The 23,054-nt window shown below is 50.2% G+C and overlaps 1 protein-coding gene across 1 annotated transcript; it reads left to right on the forward strand.

Moving 5' to 3' along the window:
- Positions 1–9,447: 9,447 nt before the first annotated feature.
- LOC122370349 (adhesive plaque matrix protein-like) lies at positions 9,448–11,791 on the forward strand. Its single transcript, XM_043345854.1, has 3 exons — positions 9,448–9,485; positions 9,991–10,248; positions 10,857–11,791. The coding sequence occupies exons 1-3, from the start codon at positions 9,474–9,476 to the stop codon at positions 11,196–11,198; spliced, it is 612 nt and encodes a 203-aa protein (XP_043201789.1). The 5' UTR covers positions 9,448–9,473; the 3' UTR covers positions 11,199–11,791.
- The last annotated feature ends 11,263 nt before the right edge of the window (positions 11,792–23,054 follow it).

Here is a 23,054-nt window from a genome sequence, read left to right on the forward strand (position 1 = left end):
GAAAGCCGCTGCACGGGCGAGGTCGGCGCTCCGACTCTGGTAAACACTCCTGTGTGAACGAAGTATAGCGGGCACTGGAGGGCCAATGAATGCACATGAAGCGTGATCGACTCCCAAATCCAGCCGGCTCTCGGCCAGGGGTGTCACATTAACTAGCTCGACAGCGCCCTGACCTCTTTGGTTTAAAGCCTGTTAACGCTTGATTCAGCTGGCTGTTCAATGTTCATGGTCACAGTCCTGCTACCACCCGTCCGCTATGCTGTTGGGTCCGCTGCATCTGTGGTGTTTGGTTTACGTCGTTAACCCGCGAGTTGCTGGGGGGGGGGGGGCGTTAAACGCCCCCACTTTTTTCGCCGGGCCATAGCATAAAAACGGCGCGCCGCAGGCGCGCCAAATTTAGGGTAACTGTAGGAAATTGATTAAAGTTTATTGTGACAAAGTTTGAAAAAAAATCGGTTCGAAAATTTTTGAGATATCGAGGTTTTAGTGACGTCATGATTGCTGAGTTTTCGACCAAAAACGGCATATGTTCAAAAAATCATATAAAATCACAGAATAGACATACAGACATGCCGTAAACGCCATTAGACTGCCAATACCATGAACAATCAAATGGCTATCTTCGATTATTGATTATCGTTCCGCATTTTCCAAAATCTTGAGCTGAATCTTGGCAATTTCTCGTGACTACTTCACGACCATGATACATGTATTTCTTAAATTGAACTTTTTTAGCCAAACACGTACACATATGATAAAATGAATGCCACCATCGTGTTCTACGCCCCAAATTACCCATAAAACATGTGTCACAGGCTGCGAATATCAGTTTTGATTTTCGGGGATATGTGCCTGCCCGGTTGACCTGACCTTGACCCTGACCTATGCTTGACTGACCCCTACATGGAGCTGACACTCTTGTAGGCCTTATATGATGGATTGTGCACCGTTTTGACAGAGTTTATGACGAGAGGCGCAAATTTCGAAGTCCTGAAGTCCATGCTACTAAAAGCCCGATTTCAGGTGTTTGACCTGACCTTGACCCGACCTGTGACCTCAAAATTTAACTTAAAAGTGCTCATCTGAAGCGTCTCGTCGCGTTCTCTCGTTTGCCGCCTCGTGCGTTTCGCTGCGCCTATTGGTTCTCGAGTTATCGGCTGGGGGCGTTTAACGCCCCCCCCCCCCCAGTAAACGGTGGGTGGCGAAATACCCCAGCAACTGCCGGGTTAAGCGGTTTCCAGTGTTAGAAATAGCAGCGGATGTGCCCTTTGAAGACCGAACTGTTCACCTTTATATAGGTCAAATAACTGAGCCCTCATCATGCGGCGGAACGGGGAGGGCACCGGGGCACCGTGCCCCCCTTTGATTTACGCATTTTAACCCGCGCCCTGGTGGGGGGAACCTGTCAGGGGGCCTGATTTCCCCCCCCCCCCATGGGTGGAGAATGTTTGAAAAAGTTACCCCGGCCGGCGACCGATAGTCGGAAAGACGACTAAGCTCACGTTGTTGCCAACGATCATCATAAACAAACCCCTATTCTGACCCATGGAAATGGAATAATGGACGTTGTGTTTGTTCAATGGTGAGCGTTGTATCCGACATTGTATCATTCATAACATTGTTGGCGATGATTGAAAAGGCGATTTTCTTTTAAGTGATTTTTTTATTTAAACTTATGCAATTTCACAACATATCCAAACCATACCCATCATGAGTCATTATGAGTAAATGTTGCGTTTTCAGCTTTTTATTGTGTCTCAAAATAACTACAAAAAGATGACAGCTCACCTCGTAGGAGCTTTACAGAGAAAATTGAACGTTCGAACCAAAGCACTAAAATGAGTCACTGACATCCAGTGACACAGTCTTTTTCAATGTTGGGTGGCTCAACCTCTTATAAGACAAACAGGGAGTCTATCCAGGGATATCGACCGGTCCCGGTCTCGTGGCTCAATCGATTGAGCGTTGGACTCCGCGTGGCGAGAGCACGCGTTCCGGTTACAACAGTCCGAGCTCGAAGCGTGACGGACGCTCGGTGTATGAGCATCCTGACGGCTACGCCCTGACGGTATGGTTGCGGTTTGTGGCAGGCCAGTCAAAGGCAGTGAAGTCAAGCAGTGGTTCTAAAAAAGTGCGCCGAAGGCGCGCCAAATTTTCGAAACTGAACACGATTTGAGAGCAATCTTGGCATTGCCAACCACACGCGGGTCCTAGGGCTCAACGCCACCGCATGGTAAGTTGAGTACCTAAATAGTGTAAATACCTTCCTGAGTTGCAGTATTACGCCCATGGCAGTCAACGTCCGAAAAACGACAGTTTTCTTTTCTCGTATGGCGACAGCTTTTAGGATTTACAAGAGTGGAAAAGTTACCCCGGCCGCGCCGGGGTAGGCTGAAAGTTATCCCGGCCACGGCCGGGGTGGCCGGGGCAGGTTCTCCACCCATGCCCCCCCTGTGGTTTTTCTTGAATAGCGTTCCGCCAAATTTTCAGTACCTTCCCGGGCATCAATTTGACACCTTCACACAAAATTTCAAGTCACAGGTCACCTTAGGTCAGGAGTTATTGAGGTCAAACTGAGGTAATGTTCGAGCAAAAATGAGCAAAAAACATGACATCTTGAAACGCTCACAAAATCTACATTAACAAGCAATTTCAAAGTTTTTTTTTATGTGGTCGTGTAGAGAAAAGACGGCGCCAAGGCCATATATAGAGACGGCGATATAAAACCGCTATCTGGGATTTTCAAAATTTTGGAATTTTAACTCCCCATTTTTCCAAAAGAAAAACTCAAAAAATCAAATTTTTCGAATTTTGAAAAAAAAAACGGAAAATATGTGATATTCCCTGCCCTCTTCTAGCTACATACCAAATTTTAGATCGATACCTCCTTTTTTGGCCAAGTTATAGCCAGGGGCGCCGCCACGGATTTTTGACTGGGGGGGACGGACTGACCGTCTGAAAACCCAAAAGTAGGCATTCTTACCGTGGCTTTTTCGGTCCGATGCATTCAAAGTTTAAAGCAAATATGCCACTTTTAACATTGGGTTTTGAACTTAAGTAACAGTTTTGTAGCCTGAGCTGAGACGAGAACAAATCAGGAGCTTTTATGGCTCAACGATCACCCTATATCGGTATCGATTTTAGGTTTGAAGACTGAAGTCATTCCCATAATTACACTTTGTCATTCCCTTACCGAGGAATCCATTCCCTTACGGAAAATGCCAGCCAATCAGCATTCAGCTGGTTTGAACTACGTACCTATAATCTATTTGGTCAACGCGTAATCAGCTTCCGCTGCAATATAGGTAAGGCCTCTACGAAAGACGAAAATTGGTTCTTATGTAAAAATAAAAAAATCATTTTGCAAATACTCATTATGTTATTTCCTGACCATTTTAAGCATAAAAACTCATAAACCTGTGGCAAAACAACTGGTTTGAGGAAAGTAGTTTAGGTATTTCCTTTAAGTAATGGCTGTAGACCGAATTCCCACCGAGTACCTACCTATATACACACCTGATGTCCGATTCAATTTTGACATGGCAAAGCCTCTAGTGCCTCATCATCAGGGCACTAGACATCATTGCTGGCATACATCATTGCTGATGTATGCCACTAATCTGATCGGTAATGCATATTGCATAGGTAATGCATATTGCATACCCGCGTGGGGGAGGAGGCGTTGTATAGTTACAATCTCTCTGTTTGGTTTGTGCATGAATCGGCGCGAAGCGCCGCGAAAATTGGCAAAAAACATCAGGCAAAACTGCTCTAAAATACAAACTTTGCAGCCCGTTTAACAAGCTTGATACCAGAAAACCTTAGGTCAGGTCACCAAGTCAAGTAGTCAAGTCGCCTCAAAGTTTTGTGGTCCTGTCAACGGTATAGCTTATTTCTTAGAAGCTGAGAATTTATTGTAGTGTGACTGCAGAACTGTGGGGTCGGAGCCGGAATCAGTCGGAGTTGACAGTTTTGGCCAGAGTCGGAGTTGAAGTCTTCGAAATTGTTCAGATTTTGACTCCGAGGTCGGATTGGTTTAAAGTCATGCTCTTGGCTGGTTAGACGGAATATATTATGCCCGTTTTCGGCCAGTCGTGTTATACGATACACGTTGATCACGATATCAAAAATCGGCAGTTCCGCGATGACAGGTCGGATAAGAGCTGGAGTTTTGTTGGCCGAGGTGGCAGGGGTCAGACCAATGCATGTAGGCCCATGCCCCACATACTGAGTATCTAAACCTCCTGGACCCTCTCAGATTCGGCACCGTTCCATCGCTTCCATCCTCAGGACAGTCAAATCCTTCTCCTCCACGCCGCGATCCCCTGCTCCGGGCTGGACGGGCAACTCTATCCCATGCGGGAATGACTCCACTGGAGCTATTGTCCGTTGCCGGGTACAGTTAGTGCCAGTGGGCTGGGCTGCCTGTTCAATTGGTCGAGTTCAGCCCAAGTGGCTCACTGGGGTGGCTGCCCAGACCAATTTCTCCCACTAATTCTTTCATCCTTCCGGCTCTGAAATGGTCTCATTGGACCGAAGGGCCTAATCAAATTTCGAGTAGGAAAACAACCAGTAAAACGCCTTTTGGGGCGACCAACGGAGCGAGCGAGGGGGTGGGCCTTGCACGTACGAAATTGCGAGGGGGTACCTCCAACCAACTTGTGCACTGCACACTACTAACCGGTTTCTAACGATGTGCCACATTTGAGCGCAATCGGCCTAGCCGTTCTCGAGATCTGTAAGCGGCACCCTGCACGTGTGCACGTGCAAAATGGGTCCCAACTGACTTTTGCACGGCACTCTAATAACCGGTCCCTAACCATGTGTCAACTTTCAGCACTATCGGTTCAGCCGTTCTCGAGATCTGGAATCGACCCCTGCACGTGCGCACGTGCAGCAGCACCCCAACTTTGGCACATGGTCATGGATATGCATTGCCTGGTGGGTGCCTACCTACCTACATGCCACCTTTCAGCGCAATCGGCCCAGTATGTTACCGAGATACCTATTGCAATTGTTACAAAACTGACACCTCTTCGTTTTTCACGTGGCGGGTGCATCACTGCGTAATGGGTCACCCACATGCATCGAGAATAGTTCAATACTTGTTAGAAGGAATTAAAGGAAATAGTTCACTTTCACGAAATTATTTTTTTGCAACGGATTTATGATTTTTTATGTTCAAAATAATCAGCAAAGAAAATAAAACCTTTTTATAACAAAATATTATTTTCTATATTTTGATATAGGAAGAACTTTTCAGTTTCTGTAAGGCACACGCGATCCAGTATGAAAAGAGCATGGGTCCCGAACATTCTTCAGAAACAGAGAAATTATCGCAGCCACCGGCATTTGGGCGATCTGCTCGATCTGATAATGTTCCCCTGAATGTCCTAATTGATCAGTACGAGAATTTCTCTAGAGTTCTCGTAGATAATTTCTCTAGTTTCTGAAGAATTTTCGGGACCCATGCTCTTTTCATACTGGATGGAAATATATGCAATAATGCAAGGCACACATCCTCAACGCAAGACACCTTTTTCGGGACGAGAAATAGAATATCTTTGCCTAGGGTGATCGTTGGGCTGTAAAAGCTCCTGATTTATGCTCGTCTCAGCCCAAGCTACGGAACTGCTATTCCAGTTCAAAACCCATGTTAAAAAGTGAACTATTTCCTTTAAGGTACCCTACAAAAATTACCGCATGTAATCAGTCAAGTGGTTCCTGAGACATGTCTCGCAAAAGCGTGACCACGGCCGGCCGGCCGCTCATACTCAGAAATTTCCCGAAAGACTACGCTCGCTTCGCTCGCTCCGTAATGAGTTTGGGGGGGACGTCCCCCTTCCATTCTGAGAGTGGGGGGACGCGTCCCCCCCGTCCCCCCCGGTGGCGGCGCCCATGGTTATAGCTAAAAAACTTCAAAATTGATTACGTCAATTTTTTAAACTCAATTTTTAGCAATTCTAGACAACGTAGCGCAAAACAAAGACCACCATTTGACTCCCCGTGACGAGCTACATCGAATCGATACCCATTACCCATTTTATGCAAAAATATTAAGTTTGAAATTTGACCTTATTTGTCCTGATCCTGACACGACCTTCACCAGAACATGACTTTAACTGGCTCCAAAGGCTGCCTGACCCACATAATCGCATTTGTCATGTAAAATGGACCATAAAACATGCATCACATGATATTTTCATATTTTGACCCTCAGTGACCTGACCTCTGCGACCTGACCTGGTATCAGTGGCCTCAAATAGCAAAATATTTGTTTTATGGACAATTCCCCATCGATGATTTTCAATGACATGCATTTTAGATTTTACAACGCATTTCTTGAAATGCCTGTAAACGGTGAGCATTCGACATTTGACCTGACCTGTAACGTCATCGGTGCTGGGGCTATCCAACGCCGTTTGCCGCTTGTCGCTATGTTGCGTGGTTCTCGAGATCTTAGGGGGGGGACCATAATGCCCCCCCCCCATCAGACCGCGTTGTTCGGCAGACCCCATCAGGGCGCGGGTTAACATTAGCCCTATGTGCATTGCATGGAAATAATTGGACCAAAAGTCGGCATTGCCCCCCTCCCCCTTAATTGAAGGTGCTCCACCGCCACTGGCCCTCATTGTGGAAATGGTTTTTAAAAAGCCATTTATTGCTTTCCCGTTCACAAATGATAGGGATCGGCCGAGTTGTAGGGAAGTTGAAAAAGGAAATCTTGTCTGAAGCTCGGTAAAATGATCTAGACAGTAAAAAGTCCCACGCGCACAAGCCGCCCAACTGCGGTATTGACCAGGCATCAAGCAAGCGTGATTTAAAAACCGGCTGAAAACCATGCGCATGCTGCGTGTTTAGTCGATACTCAATAGCTTTGCGCGATAGCATCAGCCGTGTCTAAGCTGAGATATGCCACACAACCCGACCCCTGCCCTGCCAGACCGGCGCGCCTTACGCCACATTATCGACACTCTTCATTGACGCGGGCTCTGGGGCCGGCCGGGGAGCAGCGGGGGTCGGTCGGCCGTCCATCACAGCCTAGCCGGCCCCGCGGCGGCCCGGGCCGGGTCGGCGGACCCGGCGGCCGCGGCGCCGTGACCGTGGGCGCGGCCCCGGGCCCAGCAGACGGTAATTGGCACCGCTGCTGCCGTCGTTTCTCAGACCCGTGTGCGTCCGTCCGTCTGGGGTGGGTGGGGGAAGGGGGGGTGACGATCGTGATGGTCAGGTCACACAGGGCCAGATGTAGTGTATTTAGGGTCTGTCCTACGGCTGGTGATACCCTCGCCCGCACATGGGGGGGGGTTGCCACCCCCCAGGTAGTCTTTCTGCTCTGCACTCAACATTTTTAGAGCTAGAAGGCTGATTTTTCGTATAGCTGCTCCTCTATCCTTTCTTGATGTCCACTGAAAATTTCAAGCTTCTGTGATTTTTGGTTTTGGAGATATGACCTTGTTTTTCGGCTCATGTCATGACCCAAATGGCCAATTCTCAACATCTTGCGTTTCCCATGGGCCTTGTGAGCCTTTGAGCAACTTGATTTCGGCCTTTTTTGCCAGTCTTACCTCCCACCTGTCATGGAACATTTTGTTCGACGATGTACAGGTGTCAAGGTCAGGGTCAACGTCAACCTAGGTCATCTACGATAATTGCGTTTTAGGCAAGCTGAATTTACTTTTTGTGAAGTTTTTTTACTGCATTTTTGGTAAAAGCTTCTCAGATCATGATTTCATGTAATATGGACACAAAAACAATCGGTGCACACATCAGTATACACACAGACACACACAGACATACAAACACATATAATTGACCTTGACCTAACTTGACCTGAAATGACCTCAGCGGCAAAAATCTGGTCAGGTAGTGTGACAAAGAGGTTCTAGCTGGCTTGGCACCAGAAAACAGCATCGTCATCGGTATATGATAAGCAGCGCACTTGATATCCAACGTTGACCCAAAACAGCAACATTTTTTAGTTTGACCTGACCTGGAAGGTCAATGACTGACCTGAGAAGGTAAAACTGGGCATCATTGGATTCGTCTCTTCCAAAAGAATCTTTTTGGTCTTTAACGCTAAGCTCTATCTCCAACAGGAACGAAATGGCGCGGGGGTGGCAACCCCCCCCCCCCATGTGCGTTCTAGGATGGGAAAATAGCATGTGCGGGCGAGGGTTAATCCCGCCGTGACTGAGCGGAAGAGCGTTTTTTTTAGAGCCACTTTGACTCTTCGCAGAGAATCTTTTGACTTAGGCATCCACAAAAGTAGTAGGTAAAAAGTTTCTTTTTTATTTGGCGAAGCCAATGACATTAAAATTGGTTCTACTAAGTACTAAAAGTTACTACAATCAAAAATCGCTTTGAAAATAATTTATCTATAAACTTCTTCTTTGTCCACGCGAAACTGAACGTTGACATGTGTCAAAACTTACGAGTTATTGTTATTCAGACAGAGTTTCAAATAAACGCTTTACATATTAGCTGTAACTAAAGGTTATCGGTAACAATGATAATTTAGTTTTTACCGTGAGCTCACTAACGTGACCACATGGATCTGACTTCGTAATGAAATGAGGCGTGATCTTATATACAATGACCTATCGAGATTTTGATATCTAATGCGATTTACAGCTGTTTTAAGTTCACGAGTTACGAGTCAGAAAGTGTCACCAAACTGTTTTGATTGTGTGATATTGTCTTTCTAACTCCGTTTTACGCTTGAAGCCACGTGAGCGTGACACAAGAGTCGAGCTGGAGGGGACGAAAAACGTCTCCTAATTCCGCCTTATATTTGCACTACGGTCCGCCCTGGGCATGTTCATAAAAAATAACATAACGTTTGCAAAATTTCAAAAAAAGGCCGACAAGAAAGCATTTGTAAGCACACACAAAATGTTTTAATATTTACCAAGTCCAGGTGACCTGTCGAAAGTTGTCTTTCTGTTTACTCCGTATATGAGCATTGAGCGCTCTTCATTTAAAAGGCTCTAAGCCGGCTTGTTGGTTTGTTTGTTTGGGTTTTAGGGGTCATCAATGGTGGGCTCATTATGCACCCAAAGGGCTCCAAACTGCAGATGAACGTCTAACAAACAAGGCGAAAGTGCGAACCATCGTTCTATCGTCGGCGAACCAAAGGGAGTCACTATCCTTCCTTGCCCCGCCACAGAGGAGCTGACACCGTCACCCCCGCGGCGGTCTGCCGGTCCGCCCTCGGCTCGGCGGTTCGAGTTGCACCTACGTGGCCGGCGGTGACCCGGGGTCGTCCCAATGCCACCTATCGATGACCCGATATCGGCCGCGACTCACGCCGCCGGTCGGGTCGGGGCGGGGTCGGGCGGGGTCGGGGCGGGTCAGCGGGCCCGCCGCGTGACCTTAGCCTTGAGACCCACGCCGGCACCGCGGCAGAGAGGGTATATAGAGCTCGGTGGCCGGTACAGAGTCACTCTCAAACCGAGCACACCGGCAACAGCACCATGAGCGCAAAGGTAGGGGCACGCCGACAATCTTTAGCAGAGACGGAGCAGGGTTTCTGCAGCAACGATCCCTCTCAGCGTAATAATCGACATTGCTTTTCACTGCAAGAACTTGGAATGATATTCGTAAGGTTCCCATGCATTTCTGTATATTATACTTGCACTGGAAAGCGCAACAATTAGAAAAAAAACTCTATAGTGCGATTAGTAAAAACTTACCTTACATTTTTAACACGTCTGATAATCTTTCTTTTTTCATTTTTGATTTGCGTCTTCATAGCGACGCAATAAATGCTTATATTTTTTCAACACTGCTTCTTTAAACGTCATTTTTCTAACGGGTCTGACAGGCCTGTTCGATGACTTTAACGTGTAATGCTATAACAGTTTCGGGATTTTTCCCTCGTGTAGTGAAATCGATATCAAAGATTCACTTTCTTTCATACACATAAGTACTTAGCAACTTCACTTGACCACTCATCCCTTTAAGCTGTGACATTTCATATCTGCCTTTCAGATTCTTTGCTGTATCGCCCTTTTGGGCGTGGTGTCGGCCGACACCCTATACAGGGGCACTCCGTACCAGCCGCCGTACGGACCGTACAAACCCGCCCCGTATTCGCCCGCCCCGTACAAACCCGCCCCGTACAAACCCGCTCCGTACAAACCCGCTCCGTACAAACCCGCTCCGTACAAGCCTGCTCCGTACAAGCCCGCCTACAAGCCTGCCTACAAGCCTGCCTACAAGCCCGAGCACTACGATGACTACAGTGACGTAAGTAGAACCTGTGGATTTTGCGAGAGTCGTGCTAATGTTTTATGATGTAGATAAACGTTTAGTTCACTTAAGTTTATATGGAAAGGGGTCGAGCGCATGCGTTTCTTATTTGTGATAAGGAAATGTAGGTTTGTTTATAGCAAAGTAAGTAAACCTGAGGTAAAGAACGGGAACCTTCTGAATTCTGTCATTCAGCCACTTGTAAGAAGAGTCCATGGGAATGGGCATGAAGAGAGTTTTACAACTACCTTTGATTAAATTAACCAGCCTTATCATGGAGAACAGAATCCCTTTTTGTTGGGTCAGGCCCTATCGGTCTGTTTAAACCTGTTCAGGTTCACGGGATGTGAGGAAAGGATGCAGACATTGTACCGTTTTGACCACCATCTAGCGCACCACCGAGACTGAGCTCATCATGTTATAACGGCAGTGTTCCGGTGTTCGGGCGTGCGGGCCACTCAAGCGGTCACTCTCCTCGGTTGCCAGGGTGGGGTTAAGGGGAAGCGGTGGTCCGTCTCAACCGAAAAGCTCCAATAAGCCTCCTCTTGCAGTGGATTAGCACAGAGACAGATCGGTGACGCACCTGTGCCCTCCCGTCTCCACAGAAGCCGACCGCCTACGCCTTCGGGTACGCCGTCAACGACCACTACACGGGCACCAACTTCGGCCACCAGGAGGAGCGTGACGGTTACGCCACCAAGGGCTCCTACAAGGTCAACCTGCCCGACGGACGCGTCCAGATCGTCAACTACGTCGCCGACGACTACAACGGCTTCAACGCCGAGGTCACCTACGAGGGCGAGGCCTACCACGAGCCCTCGTACGGCCCCAAGCCGGCCTACCATCCCCAGCCGTACAGCCCCAAACCAGCTCCGTACAAGCCCCCGTACACACCCCCGTACAAGCCCGTGTACGGATCGTACAAACCCGTCCCCGCCTACCCCTAGGCGTGAGGACAGTGTCCGAGATTTAGGGATGAGATTGTCTGTGTGAGCCGTGTGAGTGTGCTGTGCGATCATAGGGCGTTTGTCTGATAAAATACGAGGGTATGGTGCTTTACAAATGTGTGGTTGACTTCGGGGGCTTGTACTGTCACGATTGATGTTGATCAGTATGCTTAAAAGGTAATGCTAAGAAGAAACGCTGAAGTTTTGTGTGAAAATGCTTATTTGTTTTGCTTAAATTGTGTGATAAGAATTGGCTATGTGTTATTTGCTCGCTTTAAAAATGCTGGTTACAATCAAAATGCGGAAACATTGAATCCACTTTTTCTCTTTTATAGTATCTGCCAACCGAATGTATGGACCGATTTCAACTCAAATGTGTCTTTAACTTGTGCATTTAAAACTATCTATTTCAATTTAACTTTGCCCTGTATTGGTGACTGGCCATCGTCTTTCAGCAGAATATCCGAGGTACAAACTTAGCATGCAGAAGCTGCCATTGAAAGCGGAATGAGTGTCAATGAATGTGGTGTGATCGTCATGTCTGTCGATGTTCGAACGATGCATGTGTATTTTGAAATAAAGTACAACATAATTTTGCAGCGTTTGTAGACCTAATGGAAGAGATGTTTTCAGCCTGGCATTCCAACGGGACAAGCGCTGCGGTGCATTATTCGTTGGTCAACTCGAATCTCGATCCAGTGTTCCTCCTTATCCTTTTAAGTTTTATCATAGTGTAATAAATAACAATATCATAGTGTAATAAATAGTGTTATTTATTACACTATGGTTTTATTACGTGGCCCTGAAACGGTTTCAGTAGACTGAAAGGGAAATGGAGCGTAACCAAACGACACAAATAACCAGACAGGGATATTTTAAACAACAAGCTATGCATTAAAACGACCCATAGGGGATAAATCATTTTAAGTGAGCTACTTCAACCTTATGAAAATATTCAATTGATAGATGAACAATAATAAACAAACCAGACACAAGTGCGAAGCTGGCTATTGTCACAGACTTATCACAAGAGGTCACGCAAGTTTCATGGCGCAGGTCACGTGAATTTGTAACTTTATTTTACTTCTCAGTGTTCCGAATCCAGACGGACTTTGTTACAATGTGCAAACATACATGAAACGCTCTTCAATTAATAATCATATGTCCATATGGCGCACATAGAGATAAGAGAGCCGATAAGCCGCGCCGCCGAAAACTATTCTTTTTTTTCTGCACCCAGCCTCGGCTTACGCCGCCGACGGCACGGGCCAGTGACACCGTGGTGGGCTGTTCACCGGTAACTCATTTTCGCCGCCGAACAAGCGCAGCTCATGTTTCCTGTGTCTTATCCGCCCCAGAGTGCGTTGACCCCAACTTAATACGTGGCAGTGCCGACCCTCAACGGATGCTTATACTACACTCACAGCTTCTTGGCAGACACTTGAGACGGTTTGGTTGTGGCTTTTCTGGTACCTAAATTGTTCCTGTAAGCCACGACGTGCATGGCTTCCAAAAACCCTTGTCGCAGTCACAGCTGAGTCGCGAAAGCAGCTTTTCGAGGAACACTGCATGACCGGGAGCATTACCTACATTGAAAGTAGACGAATATCCACAAAAATACAGCAGTTTATTAATGGCGTCATTTATAACTGTTATAATTTTTAAATCGTAGACATTTATGCACTCTGCAGTCTGCATACAATATTCCGTAGCATAACTACCGAAACCGGAGCATAGCAAGTTTGTCATGAAAACGTCATCAGTTATGAATTAGCAAACCACTGTTCTTCAGCGTTTTTCTGGAGCTTCATAAAAAACAAACGCTTGTTTTATTTCCAAGCGGGCACCCATATATACGAGTATGTACGACTAATTACTCAAAGTTCTCAGAGCGCGGGAAAGAATCATTGCAAAGCAAAGACGATATTTCCTCTTGATGTATTGAATGGTCGGTTTTGCCATGATCAAATAATTAAATATGGTGATGAAATTGATCAGTAACATGGCAGTAAGATGTATTTTTAAATAACAAAACGAGGCCGAAAATATAGAACGAGCTTTCGTCTTACGACATCATCGGGTTCGGGTTTTCGGCCTCATTTTGTTATTTAAAAATACATCTTACTGCCATGTTACTGGTCAATTTCATCACCATATTTAACGATGTTTCCTCTTTTCATTCCTTGGATCCGTTGCCGTAATTCGAACTAATTTTGGAATACTTATGATGACGCGCCTTCTAGATAAACACCAGTACGACGACTTTAAGGGTACCAAACGAGCGAACGAGGGAGCTTCACGCACAGAAGTGCGAGGGGGCATATATCTCCCAACTGACTTGTGCAATGTGCACGGCACCCTACTAACCGGTGCCTAGTTGCGTGCCAAATCTGAGCGCAATCGGCCCAGGTGTTCTTAATCTGGAAGCGGCACCCTTGTCTGGAAATGGCTGTAAAAAAAACGTTTAGATACCTACGTAGTACGTACTTATAGAAAACAGTTTTATACTATAACTTTCATCACAAAGCTTGCATGACATCAGCGTTTCAGCTAGCGACCATCGTGTTTCTTCCATCGAGACGCAAGTTGAATGAAATATGATTTCACCTCAAAGGGTTGACTTATGACCCCGGCCATGGTCAATGGTCAGGGGCATGGGTGAGGGATGCTCTTGAAACATCATTGAGAAGATGTAGGTAAACATGCATTCATATACTTGCTCTATTTTAAAGTATTTGCCAGCACACATTTCATCGCCGTTGTTTGCACCGATATAATTAGCGTGTAAGCGCTTACTAACGCCACCCCGCCCTACAGAAGACGACCGAGCATGATCACCTGACAAACAAAGGTAAAAGCATACGGCAGCCGTGTGAGGCCGAGCCGACTCGGTGACAAAAACACCCGTTCACACAGCTGAGACGTCTCCTCGTCTCATCTCCAGACAATGGCTACATGCAGTTAGGCCCCCGTTGCCCGCGCCACTATCACCAAGCGTTCGCCTCAGTTGGCTGTCAGCGGCCGAAACCACTCGCGTCGGTTTGTAGGGTAGGACGGCCCCTAAAAAACGCACCGACGGAGTGATAACGACGAGGTATATGGTCGGGATTAAGGATATGCAGGTTTGACGAATCTCGAAGTCGCATCTATTAAATAGGTGAGGGTGGGTGGGAAACTTCTCGCCCACTCTCTGCTCCACTCGCCGTCCGTCGCAGTCGACGACTGCCGTTCGCGCCTCTCGGCTCTCCTGCCAGCGGCGCGCCCGTTCCTACACTCCCCTTCGCACCACCCCTAGTCAGGGTCTGCCCCGCGTCTGTCGGCGGGGTGATTTATCTATCTCCGACCCCCGTCTCCCTTTGCTCCGGTCACGTTCAGTGGCGCCCGGGCAGGGTCCTAACCTTCCATAGCCGCGTCGCCGCTATGAGTTGATTAGGCCCCCGTTGCCCGCGCCACTATCACCAAGCGTTCGCCTCAGTTGGCTGTCAGCGGCCGAAACCACTCGCGTCGGCTCGTTTGTAGGGTAGGACGGCCCCTAAAAAACGCCAAATACACCCAATGGAATGAAAAAGTCTTAGGCTAAGCGTCCGCTGCCCACACCTTTCTCGATCTCTGCTGAGCAGTTAATGGTTTGACCACGAATCCGGGCACATGCCGCATGCGGAAGGTTCCCAGTGTGTTCCGCTGGCGATGCCCGGTCTGTTATTGCGGCATGGCTCTTGGTGGTGAGTTTGGGTCGAACCAGTTAGTGTGAACCGGGGCGGCGAGGGACTCCCTCCACCCCAAGGTCGGCTCCCGTCCTGAGTCAGCTGTGACTGGACCCCATACTCCCCGCACAGTGACGCCAGTGACTCACTGTCGACCGGCGTGGGGGCGCCGCGACCCACTAATGGAACGTGACCGTGTTCGGGGTGTTCGTTAGTCGTCTGCCTCTCGTGGCCGCCGGGGGACCAGCGGGGGAGCCGGGTCGTGCGGCGTCGGCTGGTATCAGGTTGCGGCGGGCGGCCCGTCCCGCCGCTGTCGCCCGGTTTGAGGACCGTGGCGGCCCCACTGTGAGCCTCTGTGGCCCCGCGGACAGTACCGGCAGGCGGGCCCGCGGCTGCCCCGGCGTTGACTGTCTCATCAGCCGGTCCGGTGTCATGGCGGTGCCGGGGCTGTGACAGCGGCCGGCGGCCGGCTCTGGCTCCGCCGATGGCTGTCTTTTCTGACTGGCGGTCGGCGCGGTCGGCCTTGGGGGAGGGGGTGGGGGGGGGGGGGAGGGGCGACTGTGGTTCCCGGCGGCCCTGCCGTGTCGTTCGCTGATATTCCGGTGTGTGTGAAGCCATGCCTGGACACACTGCGGTGAGAGGGGGGGGGTCCGATCCGATGGTTTTGTCCTCGTGTCGGTCTTGGACCCCCGTGTTCACGGCCTCGGGGTTGTGATGTTTAGCCCGGCACGCTTCCCGGCGCCTAAACCGACGTCATCGGTGCTGGCTAAAATGGAATGCCGCGAATCTGGGATCAGTGGCCTGGTTTCGTCTTTGATATCGTGCTGCAGATTATCTAGTCGTCTGCAGCGGTCCCGTAGACCTATGTTGCGCGCAACTTAGCCGCGGCGTCGGCGGCGGACCCGGTTTACGTGCTCATACGACCGCACATACATAAATGGGGTTTGTATGGCCATGTGGCCGTGAATGACTGGTAGAAAAGGTTGTGCATAGATTCCGGTGCTGTGATGGCACCGCACGCAAAGCACAGTGCCTCACGGAAAGTAGGAACGGTGCATTGTTAGGGTACTTTAAACGCACCTACCCCTACCTAAGAATCACGTGCTGTTCATGAGGCCTGTGAGCACGGGCGCCGATGACTTTTCTGCCGCTCCGTTCTGGCCTGCGGGATGACAACTTTGCATTGCCAGCGCATATGGGGACTCACATTTGGCAGCTGCTCGCACGGGTTACCGTGGGTGGGCAGGGTTCGCGAAAGTGTCGGCTGCCAGCTTGCCGCAGATTGCAGTGTCGCGACGCTTACTCGGAGTCTCGAGAGTGGGGAGCCGGCAGGCAGCGGCGTAGTCGGTGTAGTTGTGTCCGGGCATGATCTTGCATGCATTTTGTCTGTGCTTGCTCGATTCCTGCACTCAGAATACACTTTGAGAGCAGTTTGAATATAAAGACTCAATTGAGCGCTGAAAACCAGCCTCAAATGTGTCTGATTTTAAAACGGTTTCGGTAAGGCTTCCTAAGGGCTCATGTACCCGAATACTGTATTCAAGCGATACCGAAACTGGGGTTCGGACTGGAAACTGGTTTCATAGTAAGACTAATTTTTAAAAGCTTGACACCGAAAATAGGTACCGACTGAGCTCTGTTTCTGCGATCAATGGCGTTGCTCAGAAAATATTCTCAAAATGTGTGATCTGTTTTGAATCGGGGACATTAGCCCGAAACTGATCTCTGAGACCGAAAAAGGAGAAACTGTTTTCTCAGTGTGTGCGGATTGTTCGTTCGGTCTCGTCTGCCACCGTTGAGCCCAGTATTTCAGACATTGGACGAAAGAAGTTCATAGTCTGTCGATAGCTAGATGCCTGTCGAGTTGCAGAGCAGCCGATGCATGACGCAGACCGGGTGTGTATGTGTGTGTGTGGGGGGGGGGGGGTGCGTGTGTGTGTGTGTGTGTGTGTGTGTGCGTATGTGTTAAGCGCAAAGTGGCCGAGGCGTCGGCAGCGGACCAGGTGTGTAGTGTAGACAGAGTGGCCGAGGCGTCGGCAGCGGACCAGGTGTGTAGTGTAGACAGAGTAGCCGAGGCGTCGGCAGCGGACCAGGTGTGTAGTGTAGACAGAGTGGTCGAGGCGTCGGCGCCGGACCGGATGTATGCGTATGCCGATTTGCAGAAATACGGAGGCGGCCACTTAGAAAATACTTTGAGACCTTTTCACAAAGAGACTCCTTGAGTGCTAAACCGAGCCTCCAAGGTGACTGGCTGAGATGTGTTTCTGCGGCAGCGTATGTCCATCAGGTTGCGTTCGGAAGCGCTTCTCGAAATGCGTGGTCTGTTTTGACAAGGGGCCTTATCCCATCTAACCAACCCCGCCACGTTGCCTCGTCAACAAGTGCTGCTTTATCTCGCTATTGAAGCGGCTCCCAGGCAGGTTCGTGTCAGGTTTCGTGGCAAGATGTTATATGCGATGACAATAGCGTGTCTGAACTACGCCTGCCAGACTCCGATCGAATCGCCGGCGTGACTAAATGGTCTGCGTTCCGTGTTGTACGGTACGGCGGTGAACACCTCCACGAGTGACCAGGTCGCCGGCGATCGACTCAGGCTCTGATGTCACTAAAATGCGCTTTAGTAAGCTAAGTGCCTACCGTGTTGCAGAGGGCCGAGGTGACGGCGGCGCACCTGGCGCCTGTAAGTTGCAGAGTAGCCGAGGCGTCGGCGGCAGGCCTGATGCGTGTGCATGGGTTGCAGATTAGCCGAGGCGCCGGTGGCGGACCCGATGTGTGCAGGGGTTACAGTGCAGCCCAGGCGTCGGCGGCGGGCCCGATGTATGTGCATGAGTTGCAGAGTAGCTGAGGCGTCGGCGGCGGTCCTGATGTAGGTACTTACGTGCAAGGGGTGTAGCGTAGCCGAGGCGTCAGTGGCGGACCTGATGCGTGTGCGTGAGTTGCAGAGTAGCCGAAGCGTCGGCGGCGGACCTGATGTATGTGCCGTTGCAGAGTAACCGAGGCGTCGGCGGCGGACCTGATGCATGTGTGTGAGTTGCAGAGTAGCCGAGGCGTCGGCGGCGGACCTCATGTACGTGCGAACGTGGGTGGAGAATTGTTTTCAAAGTTGGTATGGCGCCAGTTGCTCGAAACAATACTATCGTGTTTTATTCTTATCAAACTGAAATCCTTAAATTTCGTAGCTGTTACCCTGAAAAGTTGGTATGGCATTGCCATACCATCTTTTAAGTTGGTGTGGCGCGTGCCATGCCTGCCATACCATATTCTCGACCCATGCCGGTGCAGATTTTACGGGGTGGCTGAGGCTATACGACGGCGGGCCTGATGTGTGTGCATGAGTAGCAGAGGGGCCGAGGCGTCGGCGGCGGACCTGATGCATGTGCATGAGTTGCAGAGTAGCCGAGGCGTCGGCGGCGGACCTGATGTATGTGCGTGATTTGCGGAGTGGCCGGGGCGTTGTCGGCGAACCTGATGTGTGTGCGTGGGTTGCAGAGTAGCCGAGGCGTCGGTGGCGGACCTGTTGTATGTGCAGTGCAGTGTATTGATGTCAACTACGGAAAAACGGAATACCGATACCAAACCAAGTACCAGCCTATGGTTCATTATACCATCAAAATACCGAACACATTAGGAATCAAATACCAAGTACCGAGTTGGTATCAGTATGGTATCGGTATACCGAAAAGTTGTATCCGAGGACATCTCTACTGCAGAGTAGCCGAGGCGTCGGCGGCGGACCTGATGCGTGTGCGTGCCGAGGCGTCGGCGGCGGACCTGATGTATGTGCGGTGCAGAGTAGGACGTCGACTACGGAAAATCGGAATACCGATACCAAACCAAGTACCAACCTAGGGTGCATTATACCAACAAAATACCGAACACATTAGGAATCAAATACCAAGTACCGAGTTGGTATCAGTATGGTATCGGTATACCGAAAGTTGTATCCGAGGACATCTCTACAGCAGAGTAGCCGAGGCGTCGGCGGCGGACCTGATGCGTGTGGGTGCCGAGGCGTCGGCGGCGGACCTGATGCATGTGCGGTGCAGAGTAGGACGTCGACTACGGAAAATCGGAATACCGATACCAAACCAAGTACCAACCTAGGGTGCATTATACCAACAAAATACCGAACACATTAGGAATCAATTAGCAAGTACCGAGTTGGTATCAGTATGGTATCGGTATACCGAAAAGTTATATCCGAGGACATCTCTACTGCAGAGTAGCCGAGGCGTCGGCGGCGGACCTGATGCCTGTGCGTGCCGAGGCGTCGGCGGCGGACCTGATGTATGTGCAGTGCCGAGTAGGACGTCGACTACGGAAAATCGGAATACCGATACCAAACCAAGTACCAACCTAGGGTGCATTATACCAACAAAATACCGAACACATTAGGAATCAAATACCAAGTACCGAGTTGGTATCAGTATGGTATCGGTATACCGAAAGTTGTATCCGAGGACATCTCTACAGCAGCGTAGCCGAGGCGTCGGCGGCGGACCTGATGCGTGTGGGTGCCGAGGCGTCGGCGGCGGACCTGATGCGTGTGGGTGCCGAGGCGTCGGCGGCGGACCTGATGTATGTGCGGCGCAGAGTAGGACGTCGACTACGGAAAGTCGGAATACTGATACCAAACCAAGTACCAACCTAGGGTGCATTATACCAACAAAATACCGAACACATTAGGAATCAATTAGCAAGTACCGAGTTGGTATCAGTATGGTATCGGTATACCGAAAAGTTATATCCGAGGACATCTCTACTGCAGAGTAGCCGAGGCGTCGGCGGCGGACCTGATGCATGTGCGTGCCGAGGCGTCGGCGGCGGACCTGATGTATGTGCGTGCCGAGGCGTCGGCGGCGGACCTGATGCATGTGCATGAGTATGTATGTGCGTGAGTTGCAGAGTAGCCGAGGCGTCGGCAGCGGGCCTGATGTATTTGCAGTGCGGAGTTGCCGGGGCGTCGGACGCATTGCAGTTGCAGAGTAGCCGAGGGGTCGGCGGCGGACCTGATGTGTGTGCATGAGTTGTAGGGTGGCCAGAACCAGGTGTTTTGTGTGTATCGCGTCGCAGGTTGGGGTGCCGCGTTGCACGACCCTTCAAAGCGTGCCTACCAGGCTCCCCGGTTTCCTTTACGATTGCGTGTGCGCTTAATATGCCTCTGAATAGATGCGCGTCAGTCGCCGGGGAAACCATCCTCATGGTGGCGCCGCGTCAGTCGCCGGGCGACCATCCTCGTGGTGTCGCCGCCAAGGAACCGCACTCCGCTGTACGTACCCCCGAGCCGTGCTCGATACGCCTCACCTGCCGTGCCGGCGTTAGTGTGCCTGACCATAGAATCCTTGTAGCCGTTGGTACTCCCCACAGCTTCCCTGCCTTCTCGCTCGCTCTCCGCTCCACTCGCCGGCGGCCATGTCGGCGTTAAGGAGTGCGTGATCAGATAATCCTCGTAGCCGTTGGCACTCCGCACGGATTCCTTAGCTCACTTCTCGCCCACTCTCCGCTCCACTCGCCGTCCGTCGCAGTCGACGACTGCCGTTCGCGCCTCTCGGCTCTCCTGCCAGCGGCGCGCCCGTTCCTACACTCCCCTTCGCACCACCCCTAGTCAGGGTCTGCCCCGCGTCTGTCGGCGGGGTGATTTATCTATCTCCGACCCCCGTCTCCCTTTGCTCCGGTCACGTTCAGTGGCGCCCGGGCAGGGTCCTAACCTTCCATAGCCGCGTCGCCGCTATGAGTTGATTTGTAGTGCCAACCGCGCGGTCTCGGATGGCTCTTTGGCTGCCAGAGGCCCTCCCGGAGGGAGCTCGGGGCCGCCGATGGGGCATTGTTTATCCTCCCAGTCAGTTGATACCACAGTCGGCCGACCCTCCGACCCGGGCCGACGGCCGCGCCGCAGGGGTGCGATTGGATGACCCCGTTTCTCCCGGTCCACACATGACTACGATAAACAATGACCGACCCGGCGGCGGTCCGAAGTCCCGGGTCAACATAGGTCAAGGTCGCGCTCCGATCCTCTGGAAACGACAATACTGGTATCGTAAATTTACGGCTGAGGGTTGAGTTCGTGCGATACTCGTATCGATATCGATCAAAGGGCGGGGCGGGGCGGACCGGGCGTGCCACGATATAGCTGTTGTACGTTTCTCAAATAGGATCGTCTTTGTGTTCTTCATCACAGAGTGTGCCAGGCAAGGAGGGCTCAACGTAGCCGGCTTTGTTTATCTTACAGGCCCTTACGGAAAATGAAAGGCATCACGCAAGAGTAAGTTGTGGATGAAAGAGTATCCCTACTGTAAAACTTTCATACTGAAGTAGTTAGGTGTATAAACAAAGAATACCAGTCTATATGACGTTTACATTAGGATAAGTTAACATTCAATTATAATTAAAATCAAAATTATACAAAATGAATACCTATCTTTCGAACACTTTCATCCATCTGTTAAAAGATCAAATTGAATGGAATGCATTTTAGCTCTAAATGTAGGGATGCATAGTAGGAATTGACGTTACCGTCTTTACGCTGGTACAGCCGGTACACCAGAAAAGTTCGAATTAGCGATGGCGATTGATAGATTCCATTACTTGCATTCATATACCTATCTATAAGTTTTGCAGAAAGGACGCGCGGCAATAAGGAGACCTGGCGCAGCATGGACATTCTCCCCTACCTAACGATTTAACCCTCGCCGGACCTATTGGTTTTCTACATACGCGCCGGTCGAGGGGGGGGGGGGGTACGACGGGTAAGACCCCCCTCGCCGTTTCGCCCCTGGTGCAGCTAGCGCGTCACGGAAAAAAATGAGCGTGTGCGCCGTTACAAGACGCAGAGGTTGGTACCCGATTTTAAGGCCCTAGGTCAACCGGTGACCTCTGAGGTCAGGTCAAGTGTCCCAAGGTACGGTTCAGTTTTTGGTGAATAACGTCGCCAAAAACGGCCGCAGAGCCGCGATTTTGGCAGCATCGTGTTCGCCTTGCTCAGGCGCGTCGAATGATATACTTTTTGTTTGGGTCAGGTCAACTTAGAGTGTTGACCTCAGGTCACGGCTAGGTCAGCGCCCTCGGGTCACGAAGCTGGTCGAAAGAGGTCATGTCGCATATCATTCGATTCGGCAGGTCTTCCTGAGTCCATTGGTGGCTTTCCCGACTCGCTAGCTCGATTTGATCGGGAGTTATTGACGAAAGACTAGTATGAACTTGATGACGTCATAAATGACGTCACGCAAGGTCAACATTGCAAAAGTGACGCATCTAGCCTTGCAAGGAGTGCATCAAATCACGATTCTGTGTGCTTGAGATAGTTGGAGATCGTTCCCGGCACCAGAATAGCAGTTTTCATTTTTCCCCATTGACTTAAAGGTAATGGTGAGGTCACGAAACTAACTTGACCTCATATGACCCTCAGGAAAAAAATCCGAGATATACATGTTGTGATACTCGTAATGGATACTAGATCCTGCAAGTTTCATTTCCCTGTGAAAGCTCCTCTGGCAGTGAGGGCGTTGCGAAGTTGCGACATCTGAAGACCGTGCAGAGGTTCACTTATGACGTCATAGGTCAGTGACCTGATCTGACCCGAAAATGTGGTTGGTGTCAAAAGATCCGGCTTGAATCAAAGGTCAGTTATGCCAAGTTTCAGCGTTCTATCCCCAGCGTATTCGGAGCTATCGCGAAAAAAAAACCTATGGGGGGGCGGCACCCCCCTCGGCCGGCGAGGGTTAAGTTATTGGGACTGTCACGGACAAAATATTAACGCACTGATCAGGTGGAAATACCTATGCCATTTTCTGTAAAAAATGTCTTTAATTGACTAAAGTGCAATGCAAAACCTCTAAAACTCATATGGTAATATTTAAACTGATCGAACGCACCGATATTGCATTCCTAAGGGCTTCGACGGATTTGTGAGCAATATGGCTTCCTTATGTAAGCTACTGACGACGTAACATCAAACCATACCGCCCACAATCGGCGTCGTGTCCCTAGTGGCAGGTCTCCATGACTGCTGACGGAGTCGCCGGGCGCGCAGTTAACCCTGACCCGGGCGCGCCGGGGCGGCCGCCACCGGCGCGCCCGGGCGTTGCCACAACACGAGAGCAGTGCTGACGTAGCGGGCCGGCGTGCTGGCCGGGCGCGGCGACCCGCTGGGTAA

Source organism: Amphibalanus amphitrite, unplaced genomic scaffold (genome assembly GCF_019059575.1).
Source record: "Amphibalanus amphitrite isolate SeventyFive unplaced genomic scaffold, NRLGWU_Aamphi_draft 001125F_arrow, whole genome shotgun sequence".
Lineage (NCBI taxonomy): Eukaryota > Metazoa > Arthropoda > Thecostraca > Balanomorpha > Balanidae > Amphibalanus > Amphibalanus amphitrite.